The sequence below is a fragment of the Dendrobates tinctorius genome, unplaced genomic scaffold (assembly GCF_039654945.1).
Source record: "Dendrobates tinctorius isolate UK_male_01 unplaced genomic scaffold, ASM3965494v1 ptg000116l, whole genome shotgun sequence".
Classification (NCBI taxonomy): Eukaryota; Metazoa; Chordata; class Amphibia; order Anura; family Dendrobatidae; genus Dendrobates; species Dendrobates tinctorius.
The window spans coordinates 10896289-10920131 of record NW_027361784.1 but is presented as its reverse complement, the minus strand read 5'-3'; the positions used below and the strand labels follow the sequence as shown (position 1 = coordinate 10920131).

General features: G+C 44.6%; 1 protein-coding gene across 7 annotated transcripts in view; it reads left to right on the top strand.

Annotated features, from left to right (window-relative positions):
- The first annotated feature begins 298 nt into the window (after positions 1 to 298).
- SYBU (syntabulin) overlaps positions 299 to 23843 on the top strand; it is a 49999-nt gene continuing 26454 nt past the window's right edge. Inside the window, exons 1-5 of one of the 7 annotated variants that reach the window (XM_073590199.1) lie at positions 299 to 686; positions 1009 to 1066; positions 9346 to 9526; positions 15870 to 15950; positions 16119 to 16316. In XM_073590199.1, coding sequence (XP_073446300.1) covers positions 1043 to 1066; positions 9346 to 9526; positions 15870 to 15950; positions 16119 to 16316 — 484 coding nt within the window. In that variant the 5' untranslated portion in view covers positions 299 to 686; positions 1009 to 1042. The other 6 variants (XM_073590200.1, XM_073590198.1, XM_073590201.1 and 3 more) reach the window with 6 other exon arrangements.

Genomic DNA, 23843 nt, shown 5'->3' with positions numbered 1-23843 from the left:
CTAGCTGTGAAAATCACGTGCAACACGGATGTCTGAGGTCTAAGGGTTAAAGTGGCTTTTTTTCTGTGTTTTTTCCCTGAACCTAGCATGCTTTTTCCCCATAGACTTCTCAATAGAAAAAAAAAAGATGCTGAGGAAATCGTGTGTGACTCCAGGTGTGATGTAATATGTGGCCATCATCCCCTCAGTGGTGGCTGTGTGCGCTCCGCCAGTCATAGCTGTGTACTCCCTGATCCGGCTCTGCGGTGTCATTCCCCAGGGACATGGAGCATCATGTGAGGAGCCGATCGGCAGCCAGAGGGAGGCAGCTCTACAGCCTGACAGCTCTGCAGCCAGAGGGAGGCAGCTCTACAGCCTGACAGCTCTGCAGCCAGAGGGAGGCAGCTCTACAGCCTGACAGCTCTGCAGCCAGAGGGAGGCAGCTCTACAGCCTGACAGCTCTGCAGGCAGAGGGAGGCAGCTCTACAGGCAGAGGGAGGCAGCTCTACAGCCTGACAGCTCTGCAGGCAGAGGGAGGCAGCTCTACAGCCTGACAGCTCTGCAGCCTGACAGCTCAGCCCTGTCTCTGGGAAGACATCAGCTCTGCAGCCAGTGAGGGGTGTGCTGCTGCAGGAGGAGGAGGAGGCTGCACACAGCATTGTGTCCGCTGCACTGCACCACTGTCTGGAGAGCAGCCCGGAGCCCAGGTAAGAGGCAGGGACCCCACCAGGTACCTGACCCTGGGGGGCATCTGCTGCAATGTCTCAGGCTATACAAGGCGCTGATGCAATTGTATGGAGCTGTCTAATTGACCTAATTAATCAGGGGTCAATTGATCTAATTATTTAGGGGATGTGGTCGGATGGCTGGTGGGTTTGGTTTTTTTTTTTGCCATTTGTCAGGAGGTTTTTGGAGCCATTGATGGACAAGAGGTGAACACCCAAACCATAGGGGTTGTAGTCCTGAGTCAACAAGTGTCAGGGAGGGGAATTAGGAGGCGATCAGTGACACATTGTGTTCTGTCCACAGGGTGTGAGCTGCCTCTGCTGATCTGGGGTGGACCATGGGACCTCTGCAGGACCGCAAGGTAAGGGTCGTGGCTGAGGATTGCGTCATGTGTAGCCTGTGATTGTCAGCTGCGATCTGGGGTGTTATTAGAGGGTTTATTGCATTAATGATTTTATGGATGTCCTTGTCTGGCGTTGTGCACTATAGTGGATCGTGTTCTGGAGGGAGGGTAACCCGTTGCCAGTCTGGGTATCAAACCTCAGTGAAATCTCAGGTTTTGTTTGTTTTGGTTTCTTTTGTGGTATTCTATTTTTTTTCCGTGTGTGTGTGTATATATATATATATATATATATATATATATATATATATATATATATATATATATATATAATAAAAAATTTTTTTTTTTTTATTTATGATACAAAGTGAATTCTGTGCCAGATCTCTGATTTCTAGAGAGCTCATTTACTCTTAGCCCTCATTCAGATGTCTGTGTTTTTCCATGGACTGATAAGATACCCATTATAGTCTATGGGCTGTAAACCGAGTGCCTGCAAAAAAAAACAAAAAAAAATTAAAACCGGTGTCTGATTTTGATCCTGGTGATGGCTCAAAATAACCCTTTCAGATCTATGGGTCTCGGACAGATTATATCCTGCCTGTTTGCTGGGAAACCGAGCTTCCGAATGAGGCCGATCATCACGTCTTTGTGGGTGACGCACTGATATTTCTGATAACCAACTGAATGACGTATGTGCACAAAATCCAATGCACCATGGGCCTTAACCTTATTTTATTTTTATTTTTTTTCTCACCGTGCTATATAAAAATGGGTCCATATTAAGATGTGGTTGCTTTTTACTGTAAATCCCAAGTGTAGCCTAGCAGCCTTGTGTGGCAGTTCTCGCATGCATGGATCATGCTTCCTAGGAGCATAATACTGGTCAGGTGTCCTGAATTTTTATTGCATCTTGGATTTAGTGTAACAGCATTTCTTCTATTTCCTGGGCTCCCCAGGAGTTTTTTCGGGTCTTAATGTTATTTATTATTTAAAACTACATTACTATGGGGGAAAAAAACAACAATGTGGAGGCACCAAAAGGAGTTGTCCACTTTCTGTATTTTTCTTGGAAGGGTTAGTGATTCTGGAATCTAAGTCAGTTATTTGCAGCGCCACCACTGTTTTCCTGCAGCACCACCACTGTTTCCCTGCAGCTCGTTTAGAACAGAAATGTCCTTATGGAGTTATCATTAAAGGGAACCACGGGCAGCATGAATCAGAGTCTAACTGCACAAAAGCAGCCAGGAATCATATTGAAAGACAAGACTAGTCCCTCAGCAAACTTCCCAGGGCTGATTAATAATCTCTCGCTATGGGAGATCCTGCTGCCCGCTGTTTGACGGGTTCCTTTTTAAAGAGATGTCGGGGCTTGGTACTTACTGAATTCAGCGCAGGCCTTTCTTGGTCTGCATCGGCTTTGGAAGCAATGACTCCACCATTCAACCAGCTACAGGATTGCTGTGGTTTTTGACAGGCAGCAGTTAGGTGACATGAACTGTTTTTGATGTATCGTTCAATCCACTTGACTACTGCAGCCTCTCACAAGCCGTGGTGGTCCGGTGGGTGGTTAAAACGTGATGTTATTGCTTCTGGTGCAATGGGTTCACAAGGGTGATAACAGGTGAGCCTGGCTCTAGTTGTTTTGTTGTTTTGTTTTTCAGAATCTAATTCCCAATGAGCACCTTTTGTCTGGTCAATCCCTATAAAAAAAAAAAAATAAAAACTTTCTGTGGAGGCCCCAGTATATTCATGCATAGAGTGAAAAGCAAAATTTTATAGCTGTTCCAGCTAATATCAGGGACCTTAATGGGGGGCCTTATATAAAGGCTTGTTTCATATGTCCCTTTCCAGGATCTCAGCAGGGGTTCACAGTACAGCTCTGCACAACTTGGTGCTTGCACGGAGCTGTAGTATGGCCGTGTGCTGTCCTGTATGGACTCGGAGCCGAGGAAAAATTTTCCTTTTTTTTTTTTTTTTTTTGTCTTGTTTTGTTACAACCAAATCCAAGGGCAGTTCCATGAAATAAATTCCACATCCAGTTCTGAGCAGTAATTGCAGCCTACAATTATCATGGGGATATTTGGCAGATTACTGAGACTTTCCTGTGTGTAAAGTAAATGGCTGCATATGTACAGTCAGCGGGCAAGATGTCTCTTTCCTTTACTTGGTGCCAAAGGAGTTGCCCTCTCCCTGCTTATTTAATCTATTTATTCACCTTGGAGCAGAGAAGATGAAGAGATGGGAGAAGTCTTAATGGAGATAATAATAATAATCTTTATTTTTATATAGCGCTAACATATTCCGCAGCGCTTTACAGTTTGCACACATTATCATGCAGGTTTGTGATGCTGGAATATACTTGGCAGATGTCACCCAGTCTACTGTCTACTTGACAAGGGAGTATCTATAGGCCAGTGATGGCGAACCTTCTTGAGACAGAGTGCGCAAACTGCAACCCAAAACCCCTTATTTATGGCAAAGTTCCAACACTGCAATTTACCAGACTGTACATATAAAGTAATATTTCCCCCCCATCCTTGTGGTATATGCCCCCAACATCCATGTGGTTTCCTCCTCCCCCTATCCTTGTGATATGTGGTTCCCCCCCCCCCCTACCCCTATCTTTGTGGAATGTGGGTTCCCCCTCCCCTTTATCCTTGTGGTATGTGATTCCCCCCTCCCCTTATCCTTGTGGTATATGCTCCCCATTTCCAGGTTTATGCCCTTCATCCCGGTATATACGTGTCCGGGTGCTCATGACGTCACTGCCATGTGCCTAGTCACATGTACTCTGAGGTCGGTTGCTGGATGTGTGTCTGAGTACGCAGATCCAGCTGTTGTAGGGTCTGGCATTGAGTGTCTACATGGAGGACTCTGCATGCCCTCTCTGGCACGCGTGTCATGGGTTCGCCACCACAGCTATAGGCAATGCAGGGCTAGCAGTCGCACCCAGTGGATCTCGGGGGACACAAATGCCCTTTTGCCTCATATGATGAATTACCAATGCCACACAATGGGTAGGAGACCATGTTACAGATTTTATGTTGGGGCATGGAAGATTCAAGTTGCTCTTTAGACTTCCAGAAAACTGTCTGAGTCGTGTTGAACTGCAGTGTAGCCCTATGCAAAATGTTTTGGGCCAGCTGCCATGTGTAAACGGCCATGTGACCAAGAGAGCCAATGTGTGAGGACTTCACCAGTGATGGCGCTCTCCTCTGATCAGTCGGGGTGTGGGGTCATGGAGATCAGATTCCCACCAATTATAAAGTAATTACATTTCCTATTAATGTGGCTGTTTTTTTACTGTGTAACCTAGCGACCTCGTGTGACATCTCTCATGGATGTCATGTTTCCTAGGAACATACTACTGGTCAGGCCTCCTTTTTCCTGGATGGACTTACTGGGCAAGTCTAGACTAGGTTATATTGCATTCACACTTCTGCATGCTTCAGAGGTGAAATCTCCCAGCAATCCTTGATAAATCATATGGGGTTGCAATCAGTAAAGTCTGTCAGCAGAAAATGGCTGTTCAAGCCAAGCACAGTCTTCGTTGATCCATTACTGTGGCGAAACTGTTCAGTGTACAAAGATGGATGCGAAAACAAGAAGGTGCACTAGACTGGCTACTCCTAGGAAGCACCGAGCGTTTGTGCTTGGGTTGAACAGTCAAGTTGTGCTGACGGAGTTCCTTTTCAAATAATACAGGGTTGGATTGGCCCACTGAAGACCTTCTGGCCCCAGTGGTCAATTAGAACATGATTATTGTGCAACCGATGGTGGAGCCAATTATGTTACTTGCGTTTCTCTTCATGGTTGAATCACAAATGACCTATTAGACCCCACCACTGTCCTTGGTGGCACTGATTTGTTTTTATGAATGATCGGAGAGTCTGGATGTCTCTGTGATGTCCTGAGGCAAGGTTGGCCAGTAATTGTTTCCTGTGAGCATAGAAATTAATTAGCTGCATTGTGTAATGGATGCTTATATTGAATTTTCAATAGACTCGAGGCCTAGTTTTAATCTGCTCTTTAGCACATGTCCTATAATTTGGCCCCAATATTGACTGAATACCATATGTAGAATGGATAATAGGTTATTAAAGGACAGGCAGAAGATGTTAGACAGAAGCCTCTTGTATATCTAAGGCTGACACACAGGAGTACACAATGCAAATGACATGAAAATAGATCTGACCATACAAGTTCAGTAATTGTTAGCTGGCGCAGAGTCCCTACATAACCTTCCCCAAATTCCCTTTTGGTTTTCTCCAGAAGAAATCCCTGAAGTTGGAAGAACAAATGAGCCATGGGGGCAGGTTATATTGCAATCGGAAGGGAATTTACCCAAAGATCTTCACTTTCTGGTCCCTTTCAGCCTCTCCAGAAAATCCCATCAACAAGATTTGGAAGTTTTGAAGAAAAGGAGATTTTTGTGGGACTATTGACTCCCACAAAATGGCCTTTCCAGATTGTTTTGGAAGACAATATTCAGGAGATGGGGGGCCAAGGTTTTTTTTTTTTTTTTTTCCTCATTAGGACAGGTTTACACCCAAGAAGGAAGGTCCTTGCATCAGTTATTTTGCCCCTATTTGGTTACCATATTAGATGGGGCACTGGGTAAATGTTCTGGACTGGACACATCCAGCTTCAGCCCGTTCCCACAAAGTACATGAGTGTTGGATATGGACAGGGCTGGACTGGCCATCTGGCAATTCTGGCAAATGCCAGAAGGGCCTGACAGACCGTGGGCCGACATGTCTGCTACGTTGTTAACAGAATCGTTGTTTTCAAGACACCCATACTGTTAAGAGTTGTGACGGAGCACAAAGTCGCTGACTCCGTCATTTACCCCCAGCAGGCCATGGGTAGCATTAGAAATATTGGTCTTGTACAAAATCTTCCTTTCCTTCATCCAGGGTGATGTTAGTAATATATCCAAATGACAGAGCTGAATTTCGGCCCCAGTCCGTGCCTGGATATGGATGTGTGTTCTTCCATGATAGACCAGTAACTACAGCATAGCTTTCGTGTTCATGACCTAGGGCTTGTGAACCATAAGAGCAGGTTCTGCTTCATCATTGCCCCCATCCATAGGAGAGGTATGAAACTAGAGTGGAAGACGGGAGACCACCTTGTGCATGATCCTTCTCTTCTGGGGCAGTTGGGGTCCTACTTCTCATTTTATGTGGGTCGCCCTCCCAGGGCTGTGGGGTACTCGGTACCGGGCTGGTCTCTCAGATGGGAATGTCACAGCAGCGGTGACCCGGTCCGTGGCCCTGGGCGCCCAAATAAAAGGGAGATTGAATGGTGGAATGTAGGTGATTAAATGAATAGTTCGTGACGCCACCTGTGGTGTTCGGCAGTTGAGGTGTTGGGCCGACGCTGCATGCAGATCCTCTGGGACTGGTGGTGTGGTGCAGCAAAGATGTTGAAGCTCCCCACAGGTGGAGCTGTAGTCCCAGGACAGTGTAAAAAGGAGATAATAGTGGGGAGACGTGGATGGTGCAGAAATGTAGCAGTGTTGAGGATGTTGGCGCCGGAATGAGTGGAGGACACAAGGGCTTGTAGTTCCAAAGCTTTACTCAGTCTGTAGTACGTACAAGTGCCTGCCTCCGTGCTGTGTCCTCTGGGTCAGGGGCTCAGTCAACCTCCAATCAAGATGGAATGCTCCCTTCCAACACTCCGCCAACATGTGCCTTTCTGAACGTCTCCTCTATAGCGCCTTTGAATGACGTACTCCCAGTACTGAGTTACACTGGAGTTCCTCCTGTCAGATGTTCCCAAGAACTATACTTGTACGGCAGACAGCTGTAGCCTGCTTCGGGGACTCTTTACTCCTAAGTCCCGGCTCACTATCAATGTTGCTGTTGTGCCCTCAAGTCTTAGATTCGAGTAGTGCATTTACAGTCCACTACTCCACCGGTGTCTGCTGTAGGATCATTAGTATCCATACAACCTCGGGGACCGGGCCCCGGCCTTGCGCTTAGAACTTCTAGGCAGGGTTCTCTTCTAACCCACGTCCTCTGTTCCCTTTTACTCCTACGTTCCGTACTAGTCTTTCCTTCTTATGGAAGATCAGGTTTCTCTTCAATGTCTGTCTCTTTCTTTCCTTTCCCGTGCCAGCAGACCCAGGTCCCTGTGATCTGCTGCAGCACTTCCTTCCTCCATCCCTCTCTCAGGGATCTCCTCTCTCCTCACTCTCTCTCTGACTCACTCACCGACTGAACTCAAATCCTAAACCTTCCCGCTCTTTTATGTATTCTAACTCCACCCACCTCCCAGCACGTTTCGTGTTCCAAGCAGGGAGCCACCAAAGGTGCTCTGCTACACTCCAAGCAGGGAGCTGCAATGTGGCTTTGCTACACTACTTTGTGATGATGGGTGCAGGTGTTGGAGTGTGGTCAGGAGCCTCCAACTTATCTGGATGGTGGGGTACCACACCTCAGGAGGAGGTGCAGTACCTCTGTGGCAACTGAACCCTCAGGGGCACCACACTCCCTCCCCTCCCCCCCCCCCTGTTAAACACAGCAAGTCCGCGGGCTGCAAGTCAAACAAAGTTAACAATACAGGAACATGCAAAATTTTTGTAATGCTGAGTAAACATTTCTTGTACTAAACTTCCCAATGTGGGAGGCACAGTTTCTTGAACGTTGCAAACAGGTTTAACTAACTATCTAAATTCAAAATTATGCAACCTAATTTAAAGTGCTATGGAAGCGAATTCAATATCCAACATCAATTCACATTTTCTAGCAACACATCTCGTATCTGTTACTTTGCACATTTTCTACTTTCTTCTTTACATGACAACCGCTGGTGTCTGGTTCATCACCTGTAACTTCAATTCTTTATTCACATTCAAGGCATTTGTACTTCAAAAATTTTTAGTATACCATTCACTATATTTCTTTCTCATTATAACTCTATAAAATCTGTTATTAATACTTTTCAATACACACTATTACTTAAGCATTATCAATAAGTGCAATTGTAGACACTGGTCCAGCCAACATGTCTGGAAATGTCCCTATGACGAGGTAATTCTTCTTTCAGAAAGAGAGTTCTATGTAAAACCAAGAGAGCGCACCTAAAGAGGTGCAAACTATGTACAAATTGCAGTTCTGGATCATTCAGTGTTCATGATCTCCACAGTTCAAGTGTGAAGGCTGCCAATGAAACTAGGCAACAACTGGAAAAACAAAGCTAAACCATGATGATCAAAATTGGAAACAGGTACAAAAATAGAAAACAAAAGGCACAACGGTACAAATACCCTCCTGGGCAACGAGAGTTATTTTACTGTGGGTTACTTGTAATGGTACCCTCCTGGGTTTCTGGAAACTGGTTGCTGGGGCTGTTTCCAGGGGTGATGCTTTGAGTGTCCTGATCCTGTTGCTGAGGGTCTACCGCTGGTTCAGCAGAAGTAGCAGCCGGTACCAAGGGATACTGTTCCTCATCGGCGGGTGGTCCTGCTACTCCGGCACAGGGTCTGACATCTGGGGAAGCCGCAGCCTGTTGGCGCTGATAGGCTACGTTCCGCACTTGTCTTTCCTTCTTATGGAAGATCAGGTTTCTCTTCAATGTCTCTCTTTCTTTCCTTTCCCGTGCCAGCAGACCCAGGTCACTGTGATCTGCTGCAGCACTTCTTTCCTCCATCCCTCGCTCAGGGATCTCCTCTCTCCTCACTCTCTCTGACTCACTCACTGACTGAACTCACTGAACTCAAATCCTAAACCTTCCCGCTCTTTTATGTATTCTAACTCCACCCACCTCCCAGCACGTTTCGTGTTCCAAGCAGGGAACCACCAAAGGTGCTCTGCTACACTCTAAGCAGGGAGCCGCAATGTGGCTTTGCTACACTACTTTGTGATGATGGGTGCAGGTGTTGGAGCGTGGTCAGGAGCCTCCAACCTACCTGGATGGTGGGGTACCACACCTCAGGAGGAGGTGCAGTACCTCTGTGGCAACTGAACCCTCAGGGGCACCACATAATAAAATACAGTATGCCAACCCAAGCATTGTAATAAACGGTTGTAAAGACATTACTACATTAGTTTATTTTCATCTTGATGTGTGTGGTAATGTAAGGCTGCTATTACAATCTGCCAGTAAATTGTTTTTCGCCAGGCTTCTGAACCTGCTGCCATGGAAACACTAGCAATACGGAACATTTGCCTTCATTATGCTGCTTGCGTCAATTAGGTTTCATCTTATTTCTTTTTTAATTTCCTTCAATTTTTGTTACAGATGACACGCAGAGGTTTAATTTTTTTTTTTTTTTGGTCTTTTGTAAACAGAAAATGCAAGACAAAGAGATTGCCCGTAGCCGCATCCCCCGCCTGGTGCTGAGGCCATACTTGCCAAAGCAGAAAGTTTCTCCGTCCTCTGAATCGCCTTTCTCGGAAGAGGACAGCAAAGACTTCAACTTGACTTCAAGTCGATCTGCAAGGACCATAAGTAGCAACAGCTTCTGCTCAGGTAATTGACCATCAGGAGACACTTTATAGCTGCATATTGTCGTGCTTATCAGGTGGGAGTACTCTGCCATCACCCAGGGCCTCTGAATCGTGGGGTAACTCTAGGCCTGGATCCCCCTTTTCCAGAGGTCTAAACGGTGATGCCCACCACATTGATTTCATGGGCCCACTGTTCAGCTACATAATATATTTCCTGACCCACTTTTGCTTAGAGGCCTACCGGGTAATCCACCGGTCGTCCTTTGTGCCAGTCCGAGCCTCGGTATAATATAAGAATGGAGCTTGTGCCGAACCACTAGGCATTGGATGGTGGTATTAATTGTAAAGTTAATGATGTGGGAAATAGATGACAGTATTATGTGGGCACCATATGGGAGTATTATCTCTTTACTACATGCTAGTATTTTTGGGACAGTGAATGGCAATGTTATATGGACATTGTATAACAGTATATGTAATATTTCATGAATTTCTTGCTTCAACCTCTGTTATCTTTATCTCGCATATATCCTTGTATATGTTGTACCTAATAATTATAAGACTAACATGAAACATGTGGTGTGTGTGTGTGTGTATGTATGTGTATGTATATATATATATATATATATATATTATATTTTACAGTACAGACCAAAAGTTTGGACACACCTCATTCAAAGAGTTTTCTTTATTTTCATGAGTATGAAAATTGTAGATTCACTCTGAAGGCATCAGAACTATGAATTAACACGTGGAATTATATAATTAACAAAAAAAAGTGTGAAACAACTGAAAATATGTCTTATATTCTAGGTTCTTCAAAGTAGCCACCTTTTGCTTTGATTACTGCTTTTCACACTCTTGGCATTCTCTTGATGAGCTTCAAGAGGTAGTCACCGGAAATGGTCTTCCAACGGTCTTGAAGGAGTTCCCAGAGATGCTTAGCACTTGTTGTCCCTTTTGTCTTCACTCTGCGGTCCAGCTCACCCCAAACCATCTCGATTGGGTTCAGGTCTGGTGACTGTGGAGGCCAGGTCATCTGGCGTAGCACCCCATCACTCTCCTTCTTGGTCAAATAGCCCTTACACAGCCTGGAGGTGTGTTTGTGGTCATTGTCCTGTTGAAAAATAAATGATGGTCCAGCTAAACGTAAACCGGATGGAATAGCATGCCGCTGCAAGATGCTGTGGTAGCCATGCTGGTTTAGTATGCCTTCAATTTTGAATACATCCCCAACAGTGTCACCAGCAAAGCACCCCCCACACAATCACACCTCCTCCATGCTTCACGGTGGGAACCAGGCATGTAGAGTCCATCCGTTCATCTTTTCTGCATCGCACAAAGACACGGTGGTTGGAACCAAAGATCTCAAATTTGGACTCACCAGACCAAAGCACAGATTTCCACTGGTCTAATGTCTATTCCTTGTGTTCTTTAGCCCAAACAAGTCTCTTCTGCTTGTGGCCTGTCCTTAGCAGTGGTTTCCTAGCAGCTATTTTACCATGAAGGCCTGCTGCACAAAGTCTCCTCTTAACAGTTGTTGTAGAGATGTGTCTGCTGTTAGAACTCTGTGTGGCATTGACCTGGTCTCTAATATGAGCTGCTGTTAACCTGCAATTTCTGAGGCTGGTGACTCAGATGAACTTATCCTCCGCAGCAGAGGTGACTCTTGGTCTTCCTTTCCTGGGGTGGTCCTCATGTGAGCCAGTTTCTTTGTAGCGCTTGATGATTTTTGCCACTTTACTTGGGGACACTTTCAAAGTTTTCCCAATTTTTCGGACTGACTGATCTTCATTTCTTAAAGTAATGATGGCCACTCGTTTTTCTTTACTCAGCTGCTTTTTTCTTGCCATAATACAAATTCTAACAGTCTATTCAGTAGGACTATCAGCTGTGTATCCACCAGACTTCTGCACAACACAACTGATGGTCCCAACCCCATTTATAAGGTAAGAAATCCCACTTATTAAACCTGACAGGGCGCACCTGTGAAATGAAAACCATTTCCGGTGACTACCTCTTGAAGCTCATCAAGAGAATGCCAAGAGTGTGCAAAGCAGAAATCAAAGCAAAAGGTGGCTACTTTGAAGAACCTAGAATATAAGACATAGAGTATTTTCAGTTGTTTCACACTTTTTTGTTAATTATATAATTCCACATGTGTTAATTCATAGTATTGATGCCTTTAGAATGAATCTACAATACTCATAGTCATGAAAATAAAGAAAACTCTTTGAATGAGAAGGTGTGTCCAAACTTTTGGTCTGTAGTGTGTGTGTGTGTGTGTGTGTATATATATAATATATGTAATTACATTTTTTTTTTTTTTTATAATAAATTTTGTTGTCCCTATGGTGGACGGTTGCCATGTCATCAATCACGAGACTAACCGCTGTCTTGACGTTCACATTTGGACTAGTACTTGGTCTTATCAATTACCCCATGATTGTCATGATGAATATGAGGAAACCAAAGAACAATTTTTTTGGGGGGATAGCAAAAATTACAGCAGAAAATGAACACAAAATGTGTGTGAGCCGATCCATCTGTTATGTTCTTTGAGCAAGGCAAATATTAAGAGTGACCTCCCTCCTGAAGGAGAACAGTCGTACTTTATATCATTCCTGGTAATACGTACTGCTGACGTGTACGTTCCAGCTAGTAACACGGGGGGACGGTGTTTACCACATGGCACCAGAACCACGTCCTTCCCTTCATCTGTGCTTGGATGGAGGTCACCAGACTCAGATGTCAGCCTGTGGAAAACATTGTGCCTGCCGCATCTGGCTGTACAGTCAGCAGCTAAGCACACGATGGCTGCTGGAAACTCCCAAGATACGTTCTGTTCATTATGACTTCGGAAAGAAAAATTGGCAGCAGTCTCCAAAGAGCTAGCCAAAAAAAACCATAATAGTTGATACTGGAAAAATATAGATCCTTGTACCGTGTTACCCCAGTATAAAAAAAAGTTGGTAATATTAAAAATCTAATTTGTTGGGGGGAAAAAACTTTTTTTTTTTTAATTTTTTTTTTTTTTTTTTTGTCTTTTATGCTGAGGGATTGCATCTTGCTATCAGGACAGTAATGTATGTAGTGGTTGTAGATGGAGCCTTTAGCTATAAATTGCGATAACCTTTCTGTATTGATTCTTCATGGGGTGTTAAGATCTCTGCTTGCAGTCATTCAGTAGGAACCTGTATCTCCTACTCCCCAGTGTGTAATGATCTGTCCTGGTCATACGATGGCCACACTGGTGAATGCATCCTTACAGCCCAGCTATCTGAGCCGGATTACAATCGTTCACTGCGCTCCCATCACACAGCAGAAAAAGATTTACTGGAAGTAGTAAATTAAGGCTATTGATGAAGAATTGCTAGATAAGATTACAAAACTGTAAAACTTTCCTTTAGGCTAAGTTCACACGTAGCGGAACTCCTGCGGAAGTTACCGTGGGAATTCCGGAATTCCATTCCGTGGGAAAATCGCATTTTAAATTCCCACGGAAAAACTAGCGACTTGCAAGCGTAATTAGCTTGCAGAATGCTAGCGTTTTCCAAGCGATTTGTAGCATGGAGAACTGATTGACAGGTTGGTCACTCTCGTCAAACATAGTGTTTGACGAGTGACCAACTTTTTACTATTGAGGCCGCCTATACAGCATCAATAGTAAAAGATATAATGTTAAAAATAATAAAAAATAAAAAATCGGGTTATATTCACCTTCCGATGTCCCGTTCAGCGTCCCCAGGCTTCAGCGATACACGCGGCAGGTCCCGTTCCCAGTGATGCATTGCGGCAATGACCTTTGACGTCGTGGTCTCTCGAGACCGATACAGTTCGCGAGACAGCAACGTCAGCAAAGGTCATTATCGCAATGCATCACTGGGAACGGGACCTGCCGCGTGTATCGCTGAAGCCTGGGAATGCTGCGCGGGACGTCGGAAGGTGAATATAACCTGATTTTTTTTAAATTTTAATTCTATTTTTTACAGGGATATGGTACCCAAAGCCTGGAGGACAGTCTCCTCTCCTCCGGACCGTGGGTACCATCCGCAAATGTTCGGCTTACTTTTCGCATGGTGGGCACAGCCACATGCGGAAAGTAAGCAGAACAATGCATTCCTATGTGGGCGGAATCGCCACAATTCCGCAAAATAATGAGCATGCTGCGTATTTTTCCACGATGCGATTCCGCCTCGGGAAAATCCGCAGCATTAGCGCAGCATTGCGGAATCGCATGGGATGCTGTTTTTTTGCGTTTTCGCGGCAAAATTGCGCGTTAAAAACCGCCTTGAAAACGCAAAAAAAGCCACGTGTGAACGCAGCCTTTATACTTGTCGGATTTCTTAACCACCGTGGATGAGAACTCCCTCTAAGTCAGAAGTGTGCACCCTGGGGGCTGCAAACAGGCCACGATACAATCTGCTCACATGAAAGAGAAGAGGAATAGCACATAGGACGCTGTGTGGCAGCGAGTCTTACCCCTAACTTTTGGCAGAATCTGGGTCTTCTGATCGAGTTGCAAGGAGCAGATGAAGTGGTCTTGTATATGAGCGGCTGTAAGGAGGTGGTGGGGACCCTCATGTACCTTCTTTCTCCTTAATGCTGTTCACCTGTGTCACATGTGGCACCGTGATGTTTTATTATTGGATGTAATGTAAATGTTTTTGTCTTGTGATGCGCATAGGCTTAGAGATAGGTTAGGAAGTAGTGCAGGACCATAAGGGGATTAGAATAGAGGGAGGCACATTAGAGAGAGAGAATAGGATAGATAACAGTGTTAGTTAGATACAGGCAGCATAGGGGTTAAGCAGACGGGAGGAGTCACACAGCAGAGCAGTACAGATCAGGGAGGTATAGGAAAGGCACTTCGTGATTAGAGGCAGGCACCTTGCCCAAGGGCAGGGCGTGTGAGCAGAGTATTACAGGCCGTGGGGATAAAGCTGCTACAGTAAGGGGCCCCAGGCTGAGAATTGTGCAGGTGGTCACCAGCTTATACAGAACCGTTCCAAGGAAGGATCCGAAGCTAGTGGCTGGGAATAGGAGGCAGCAGAGTCGGCAAGCCTGTTACCCTATAACTTGCAGACGTACCAGGGAAACGGTAGGAAGCTAGTGGGCCTGGAGCACGAGTTGGACAGAGATTGTCAAGAAGGACAGGGATTCTCCAGGGATATAGTTGAGTTTGCTGTGAAAGCGAAGCTGATGCAGAAGATAGTCTGTCCGGATGACAGGGACAGATGAGATGTCTCTGTGTTTGACTTGTGCTGCCTATGTGATAAATACGCTGCTGTCTAGTAAAGTTAAGCTGTTGGAAAAAGACTTTGTCTCTGAGGTGATTTGTGGAGCTCATGAATACGGAGCCGACATGGCAGCAGCTGAGGGGAATCTGACAGAGCCTGTAAGTGTTCTGTGGTGCATGCTGCACATGTAGTACAAGAGACTTTATTTATCTCTTCATGTAGAAGGTGCCGGGTTGCTCACTGACTGTTGCTTAGAGTTCTCGCCCACGACTACCACACCGTGCCACCTTGCTACATGGCTACCATCACTATAATTTTTTCTGGAGAAGTGAAACACTTGGCTTTTTCAGTAGCTCACTCAGGGTATGTGCAGACAATAAGCAAACTCTGCCGGTTGGACGTTGCGTACTTATGCAGCGTCCAACCCATAACGTCCAGATGTTGCACCAATCCTGTATACACCTTCCCACCTGCTTGGCTTCCATCAACTGTATCTCCACCGTTTTCTGACTATGAAGCCACAACTGTCAATCAAAGAAGAGGGTGGAGCTAGAGGGGGGGAAAAACAAGTGGAGAGGAAGGGGCATAAAAGTAAGTGGCCCCACTGTGAAGTATCGAGTGGCGGGAATTGGTTTGAACAGTCATTCTGTGCAGACAGTCCCTTTTAGTGAATAGTGCAGCAGTCAAACAAGCGGGTTGCCTTTCCATTCTAATGGAGATAAAAGTTCCCCTGTTCTGCAGATTGTTGGGGCTCCAATCACTAGGACCTGCACAAATCAACAGGTTATCACCTAGATGAGAACTTTTCACTGGGAACAACCCCTGTAAACTACAAAGTAGGCAGGCACATGCATGGCCTCTTCCCTTCTGCAGTGTGAACTGGGTTGTTCCTGAACTGGGTTGTTCCTGGAATTGGAACAGCCACCTGTTGTACATTCATGTCGAAGATGTTAAAATCGATTATTATATAAATTTTATTTTTTTTGTTGGGGAGGGGGGGGGTAGTGGAACTGCACGTCTCTTCTTCCCACTGATCTGATCTGTTGAAAGGTGGCAGTGTAGATCAATATCCTGGTAATGGAGGACCCCTTTATTAAAACTTGTCTCTCTTTGATATTTCATCAGGTCTTTCTTTCAGAAGACCTGAAGAATCTTCTCTGTCGAAGACCCAAGGAATAGGGACTTGTGTAAATGGTTCCTCGGGGTGTAAGTGCTCCCTTGTCAACAAGTCTCCAATTTTTTTTTTTTTCCAGTCTAATATACGCGGCAGTTTAATACAGGAGACAAAAATGTAGACAGAAGATATGAATGGCTTACATAATAACACCCTTTCCCGATTTTTAGGAAGTTGACTTTTTTTTTTTTTTCTTTAAGATGATACTGGTTGTCCCAGTAGTCAGTCCGTGTCCCCAGTCAAGACGCCTTCTGATGCTGGTATGAGTCCCATGGGCTTCTGCACAGGAAGTGAGGATGACTACAGCCACAAAAGAGTCAATGTTGGCACTTTTGCAGATGGCAATGTCCAGCCAGCACGATACAAAAAGGAACCGAAAAGTGGACTTCTGAAGACAGGTAAAATTCTGCTTTCTACAGATCTTTTGTTATTGATTATTCTTCCACATGCAATAGATATATTGCATCCTTGTGACCTGAGCATGGTATGGCTTTGAAGATGACTGATTGCATATACCCTCTTGGGGGAGTGAGTGGAGGTAAAATTGTCACCCTGTTCCATAAAACCAGCAGTTGGAATGGTCCAAAGTTGTAAACTGCGTTGCCTCTGGTGGTCACGCAAGGCTTAAAGTGCTCAAAGGCCAGAGGGACCCTTGACTATTTAGTGGGCACCTTGACTTGCAACTTCCATGAGGACCTGCAGCCACACTTGGGCAAAAAATAACTGGACTAATACGGCAAACATACAGGTGAGCAGCTATGGTCTCTGAACCTACCATGGCAAGGATATTTAGGAGATATGTTTAGCGATCAGTGGATTAATCTTTAACAAACGTGTTACAGACTTGCTCCCCAAATTTTTGAATCCGGTGAATCAAAAGTTTGGGGGAGTCTATCTGCATAAATCTAGAAAATTGTTAAAAATGTTTCAACAACGGGAAAAGGATTATAATATATGTTCTTTTCACCCATGCCCATTTTTGGCCTTCCACCACTGTCCCAGCTCCCTGGTCACCCATTCTGGTCTTTGATTCGTCTGGGCTGAGAGGAAGTCATTCATCATCCGTGGATGGGCAACGTAACTGCACACATATATACACGCACGTATACACCTCCTCCCACTTGAGATCAATCAGTGGTCTTTGTGCCAAAACAACCAAAGACGAGTGTGAAGGACTGGGGAGAGGTAGTGGTATAAGGACAGGTGAGTAGTGTTGAGCATTCCGATACTGCAAATATCGGGTATAGGCCGATATTCGCGGTATCGGAATTCCGATACTGAGTTCCGATACTTTTTGCATATCGAATACCGGAATCAGAAGTTCCCATAATGCTATGAGCCAGTTTGATTTGATTAAGCCAATGAAGAATCCTAAGAAGTGTGGGCACATCCTGTTAGGTATGTTAACTAATGGCATGGCTGTGATTGGCTGCGAGCAGACCACCCAGCTGCTCCTCCCCCAGACACACGCTGAACAGTGATCTATGGAAAGTGAAACTAGTGAGGGAGGAGGAAACGACCAGTTCTTATTTCAATGCCAGAACACCCCTCCCCCTGGACGTTTATCTTAGAAGCAAGAGATATCTTGGAAGCCGTACAGACTAGCCACAGAAGGTAAATTACTTATTGTCAGCATTCTGCAGCCTAGATATGCACTGAGATTGTGAAAAACCCGGACAACATGTTCTGTTATGTATTTCCGCCAAGTTGGATCGCCCGCCAGGGGTACTCGGAGCCAGGCCCCTTGGTTTCAATGGGAGATGTCACGGTAGCTATGACCCGGTCCGTGGCCCTGGGCGTCCATTGTAAAAGGGAAATGTTGAACGTATGGATGATGATTAAAGTTTGAGTGAATGATTTGTGACGCCACCTGTTGTGTTCGGCAATGAAGATGTTAAGCAGACGCTGCAGACAGATCCTCTGGGACAGATGGTGTGGTGCAGCAATCATGTCGTGGCCCTCCACAGGTAGGGCTGTAGTCCCAGGGCAGTGTAGATGGAGAGGTAGTGAAGAGACGTAGATGGTGCAGTGCCAGGCACAGAGATGTAGCAGTGCTGAGTGTGTTGGCGCAGGAATAACTGGAGGACACCAGGGCATGTAGTTCCAAAGCTTTACTCACAGTCTGTTGTGCATACAGGTGCCCGCATCCGTGCCGTGTCCTCCGGGTCAGGGGCTCAGTCAACCTCCAAGCTAGATGAAGCACTCCGTTCCAACACTCCTCCAACATATGCCTTTTCTGAATGTCTACCTCTATTGCTACACAACCCCATTAACATAGTCAATATTTTTGTAACTCCGAACGTCTTAAAAAAAAAAAAAAAATTCCTGCTATTCCATTTGATTGGGCTAAACCTCTATGGCTTTAATGTCTCCTCCACCTCCCCCAATACATTCTACATTATTCTTAGTTGTTTTCCTTCATGTAGAATTAACTTACAAGGAAAGAAAGGGTTTATTTTAATTCCGATATTTCTGTCCCATTGACTTGTATTGGTTTCCGGTATCGGAATCGGCGATACCCGATACTTTTTGGGTATCTGTCCGATCCAATCCGATATTTCCCGATATCGGAAGGTATCACTCAACACTACAGGTGAGTAATTGTATTTATTTTAACGTCTTCCCTTTCTTCCCACTTATTATGCTTGCTGTCTAGCAAGAACTCAAAATGTAACTTGTTTTTGTGGCAGTCGGGGCGCTCCTCCTTCAGATCAAATCTACTGGTCCAATAAAGCAAATTTTTCCCACAACAAACTGAGATTCGCTCATCTCTAGGAGAGTAATTTGGGTACGTGGAAGCCTGGCCTCATACAACACAGAGGTTTTAAGCCCACTTTGAGGTTAGAATAGTTCCCCTTGGTAGTAACAACAGCCTCCTCTTCTCCAGAAGTTGCCTCAGGTCACCACCCCGCCCCCAGTGGTCACAGCAGGGCTTCAGAACACTCTCTCAATAGTAACTGATGCTGTGTGAGAGCAAAAACACAGTGTAATCTTGAATGAGCCAAAAACAAATGCAAATCCAGAGGTGTCCCAGTATCGGAACGTTAATTAACTTCAGCTTGTTGTATTTCGGTACAATTTTTAGGGTTCCTATGGTAGCTACAGCTCTAGTTTGGACATGGCGATCTCTCACGTGAATGAGTAATATAGCACAGGCAGGGTCGGACTGGGGTGCCCAGGGCCCACCAGTAACACTGACTTTGGAGGGCCCACTTTTCACCTGCATACAAATATTACATTGACCCTGGTTCACAAATTTACCTATATCGCTATATAATAATAAACTGGGTAGTTTAGTTAATGAATGAGATGCTGCTTTTTTCTGTACAAAGTGAATTATGTACTGCCCATACAGTGGGGTTGGGGTCCAGACTTGCACAAGGGCCCACCGGGGGATTCCCCTGTTTCCCCATGGGCCAGTCCAATCCTGAGCACAGGACATGGGCTCTTTTATAGGTGAGAGTCTAAATAATGTTCTAGATACAAGTGACAAAATCTCGTATTGGACAGTTAGTGCTGCAAAGTGCATTCGATGAGAAGGACCGTTTGTACTCCACTTCCTCTGCGGCATCAAGCATTGGGAATAGCTGGGAACCTAACCCAATGGGATACCTCTCCTAGGCTGAAGCCTACATTTATATTTGTAGGTAGGATCCTGCTATAGTTAAATCCTCCATAGGGTGATGGGTGGAAAGCTCAGTCAGAGAGCCTATATATAAATAACAGAAGGCTGACCGTCACTTCCAAACAGTTTTCTGTCAGCTCTCTTCTTTTTTTGCCACCAAGCTCTTGCAAAATAAGCTCCTCATACAGTAAGGATCCACCCTGCAGTCTATGGGCATGTAGGCCGGATGTAATGGTGTCTAGTCTGCTTTTTGGCTTTAATGGGGTAAGGGGAGCAAGTTTCTTCCAAATGCCTCTGGCAGCAGCTAATTTCCCCTGAGAGCCAAAGGATTCAGTGTTAAAATTTGCTTGTCTATTCTTTCCTCTGACCGCATTGTTGTGAGGTCCCAGTATACACAAGATAGTTATCTTATCCTATTATAATTGCCAGACCTGAATTAACAAGCATTTCTCACCTACTGTGTCCCCCCATTTCCTTGTAGATTGTAAGCTTGCGAGCAGGGACCTCACTCCTAATGTCACTGTTTGAATTGTCTTAACTTGTATTGAATTTATTGTCTGTACATGTCCCCGCTTAATTGTAAAGTGCTGCGGAATATGTTGGCGCTATATAAATAAAAATTATTATTATTATTAGTTGGCTGGTATGGTGACTTTGCGCTAAAGTTTTATGTGCGGCTTAAAGGGAACGATTATAAGATAACGACCAATTGTTAAGACTGGTATTACTTTCACTGTTTTCTTTTTTTTTGGGGGGAAGACTCTAACTTCTTATTGTTTCAGGAAACAACACATGTACATAGCCACAAAGGTCAGACCCCCCCCCCCTCCCCACCACACCCTATTTATTATAGTAAGGCATCTAATGGGTGTGTGCAAAGGTCATTGTGAAGGGAACAGGAGCAGCTGATTGAATCCCATGCTATCAGCTGTGTATAGAGGTGCTACCTGTCATATTATTCCTGTCTGATAAGGAACCTGCTGTAAACTCTCTAAAGTTGTTTTTAAATATGTGAAACAAAAGCCTGATTTAAACAATAGGTCATTTTCTGATTTTCTTCCCTTTTTTTTTTTTTTTTTTTTTTTATTTTATTATTTTCAGAAGCATAGGAACATTAGTGATTGATGGTTAAGGGAGTATTCCCATCTCCAAGATCCTATCCCAATATGTAGTATAGTTCTTCTGATTCGCTATGTTACTTTCCTCTTGTTGAATAAAGAACAATGACAAAGGAAATCCTTAAAGGAAGTAGGGGGATCTATGTAACGAATTGTAAAATAAAAATATAAATCTAAAGTAATCACCCTGTGACCAAAGAAAGCCAGACCAAAATAGTGACTAGTGGACAGTCGGGAATTACAAGGAGCCGAAGCCAAAGAAGAACCGACCAGAAAATCCTGTATTTTGTGATGTAAATAATTTAAGAGAACAGGTACAATAACAGAAAAATATCAGTAAAAATACTAGTACATTAAAATAACATAGAAAAAAGGGACACCCCGGGGGGGGGGGGTTGGGGGAGATATACAAAAAAAAGGCCAGGGAAAAATCTGAGAAAAAATGCACGATCCAATAACTAGTATAAAAATTGAATGTAAAAATACAAATAAATTGCTTGTGGCAAAAGGAATCCCTGGCACCCAAATGGCGTTCTGTTATGATTGGGTCACTGAGGAGGAGAGCAAGCCCAAGCTAAGCCACAGAAAACCAGAGAGGTTGGTAACTAAGCAGATTGCAGACCCCTGATCCTATCCACACAACTAGCAGTAGCCGTGGAGCGTGCCTATGATGATCCTAGACGCCTCGGCACAGTCAGAGAGCTAAATAAGCCTAAAGCAAGAAAGGGGAAATCTAAACTGCCCCAGAGAAGACCCCAAAGGAAAAGATAGTCCCCAAACATATATTGTCGGTGAGACAAGATGAAAACACAAACACAGGTAAGAAAATAGGCTGAGCAAATGATGGGGCCCACCCTGACTAGACAGGACAGGAAAGGAATGACACTGTCTGCAATCATGCAAAAAACCCTGCAAAAAAGTCCAACACGTCTGATGCAAAAAATACTGAAGTCGCATGACTTTGCCCACTATATCAGCACGCTGGTATATTCTGAAAGCAGAGCAAAAAGAGGCCAATCTAATAAGGGACAAAAACAAACTGGCACAAGCAGTGACATATGATGGTGATTCAGCACAGCCCGAGCCGGAGCTGGCTGACCTACACAAAACTGAAATGGGCAAAACCAGATCAAATGTAAACAGAATAGCAAATGAACACTTAGCTGAACATGTGGGGACTGAGCTGGAAACTAAGACCTCAGGAGGCAGGAAGAAAATCGCCAGCAGAGATAGAGGGAGTCGGCTGTCTTAAATCCCAGTCTGAAACCCCAGATCTCCAATCGTCGTCCTCATTATCAGGTGGCAAGCCTCCGTTAATCAGGTCAGCTCCATTACCTCCAGAGGGAGCCCAGAAAGAGAACTCACAACCCCTCTGTCAATTTGACCAGCTCCACTACCTTCAGTAGTAACCAGAGGTAGGCCAGAAAGTGAATTCACAACAGTTCTTCCATTTGGACGCCATTTGGTGCCAGGGATTCCTTTTGCCACTGTAAGTTATTCTCCATGTTCGGCATATAATCGATTATTACTATCTTTGTGTGTACTCTTCTTACCAGGGCCGGCTCCAGGTTTTTGTGGGCCCCGGGTGAAAGCGTCTCAGTGGACCCCTTTAACACGTTCCACAATTAATGATGCACAGATACGGCAATGAAATATAGGTATAGTACAATGCCAAAGATATCACTTCTTACATTACATGAGTGATATCTATTGTAAATTCTACAATAACTCAGAAACCAGCAAATCCTCGCAGAGCACAGTGCGTGCCCTAGTGGGGATTCAAAAGTTTTCATTTAAGACCGACAGTATAGAACTCCATACAGTATTCTGGACATCACATAGTCTTCCATACAGTTTATTGGGCACCACATATTGCTTCATACAGAATGAGCCTCATATAAAGCTCCATACAGAATGAGCCTCATATAATGCTCCATACAGAATATTGAGCCTCATATAATGCTTTATACAGAATAATGAGCCTCATATAATGCTCCATACAGAATGAGCCCCAAATATTGCTTCATGCAGAATAATGGACCTCATAATGCTCCATACAATATGAGCCCCATATATTGCCTCATACAGAATGGGCCCCATATATTGCTTCATACAGAAAAAGGGTCCTCATATAATGCTCCTTACATAATAATGGGCGTCATATAATGGTCTATACAGAATAATGGGCCCCATACAACGCTCCATACAGAACTCCATACAGAAAATGGGCCTCATATAATGCTCCATACAGAATAATGGGCCCAATATAATGCTCCATACAGAATAATGGACCCAATATAATGCTCCATACAGGATAATGGGCCCCATATAATGCTTCATACTGGATAATGCTCCGTACTGGATAATGAGCTCCATATAGTGCCCCATAGAGAATAATGGGCTCATTTCCCCCCCCCCACTCTCATCTCCCCCGGGGGCTGGACTCATTCTTCCCCCTGCTCACTCTCAACGCAGCTCACCTGAGTCCAGGCGCCGGTAACTTTTTCCTGTGAGAGCACGCAGTCACAATGTACCGCTCATTAAGGTCATGAATGTGGGCACCACACCTATGGGAGCGGAGTGGCATCCATATTCATGACCTTAATGAGTAGTAACATATGGACCGTGCGCTCTCACAGGAAAAGAGATGGTGGTCAGTATGATGTTGGGCGGAGAGGGGAGGGCAGAGGGCGGAGAGTGGGGGACCGACCCTGGACTTATAAATAATAAAAAAAAAAAAATTTAAAAAAAATAAAAAACTTGTTCAGGTGCCGAGTGGGCCCCCTGTGTCGCCAGGGCCCCAGCACTTGCCCGGGTGCTGATGCCAGCCCTGCTTCTTACACACTTCACTTTGTACCGCACTATGCACATGCTCTTCTGGTACGAACAATGGGCATTTTGAATCTCATGATCCACACTTTGATACTCACTATATTTTCTTAGATATTGCTCCCTGGCCTCTTTTTATTCTTTATTTATTTTTTTTTTTTTTGTATCTTCCTCAAACTTATTTTGTATGTTATCTTAATGTACTAGTATTTTTTATTGATATTTTTGTGTTATTGTACCTGTTCTATTAATTATTGAATCTTTACATCATAAAACACAGGACTTTTTTGGCTTTGGCTCTTCGTTCACTTTCCTCATGTGCAGGCATTGCAGGACCTTAGGTATCCATGGTT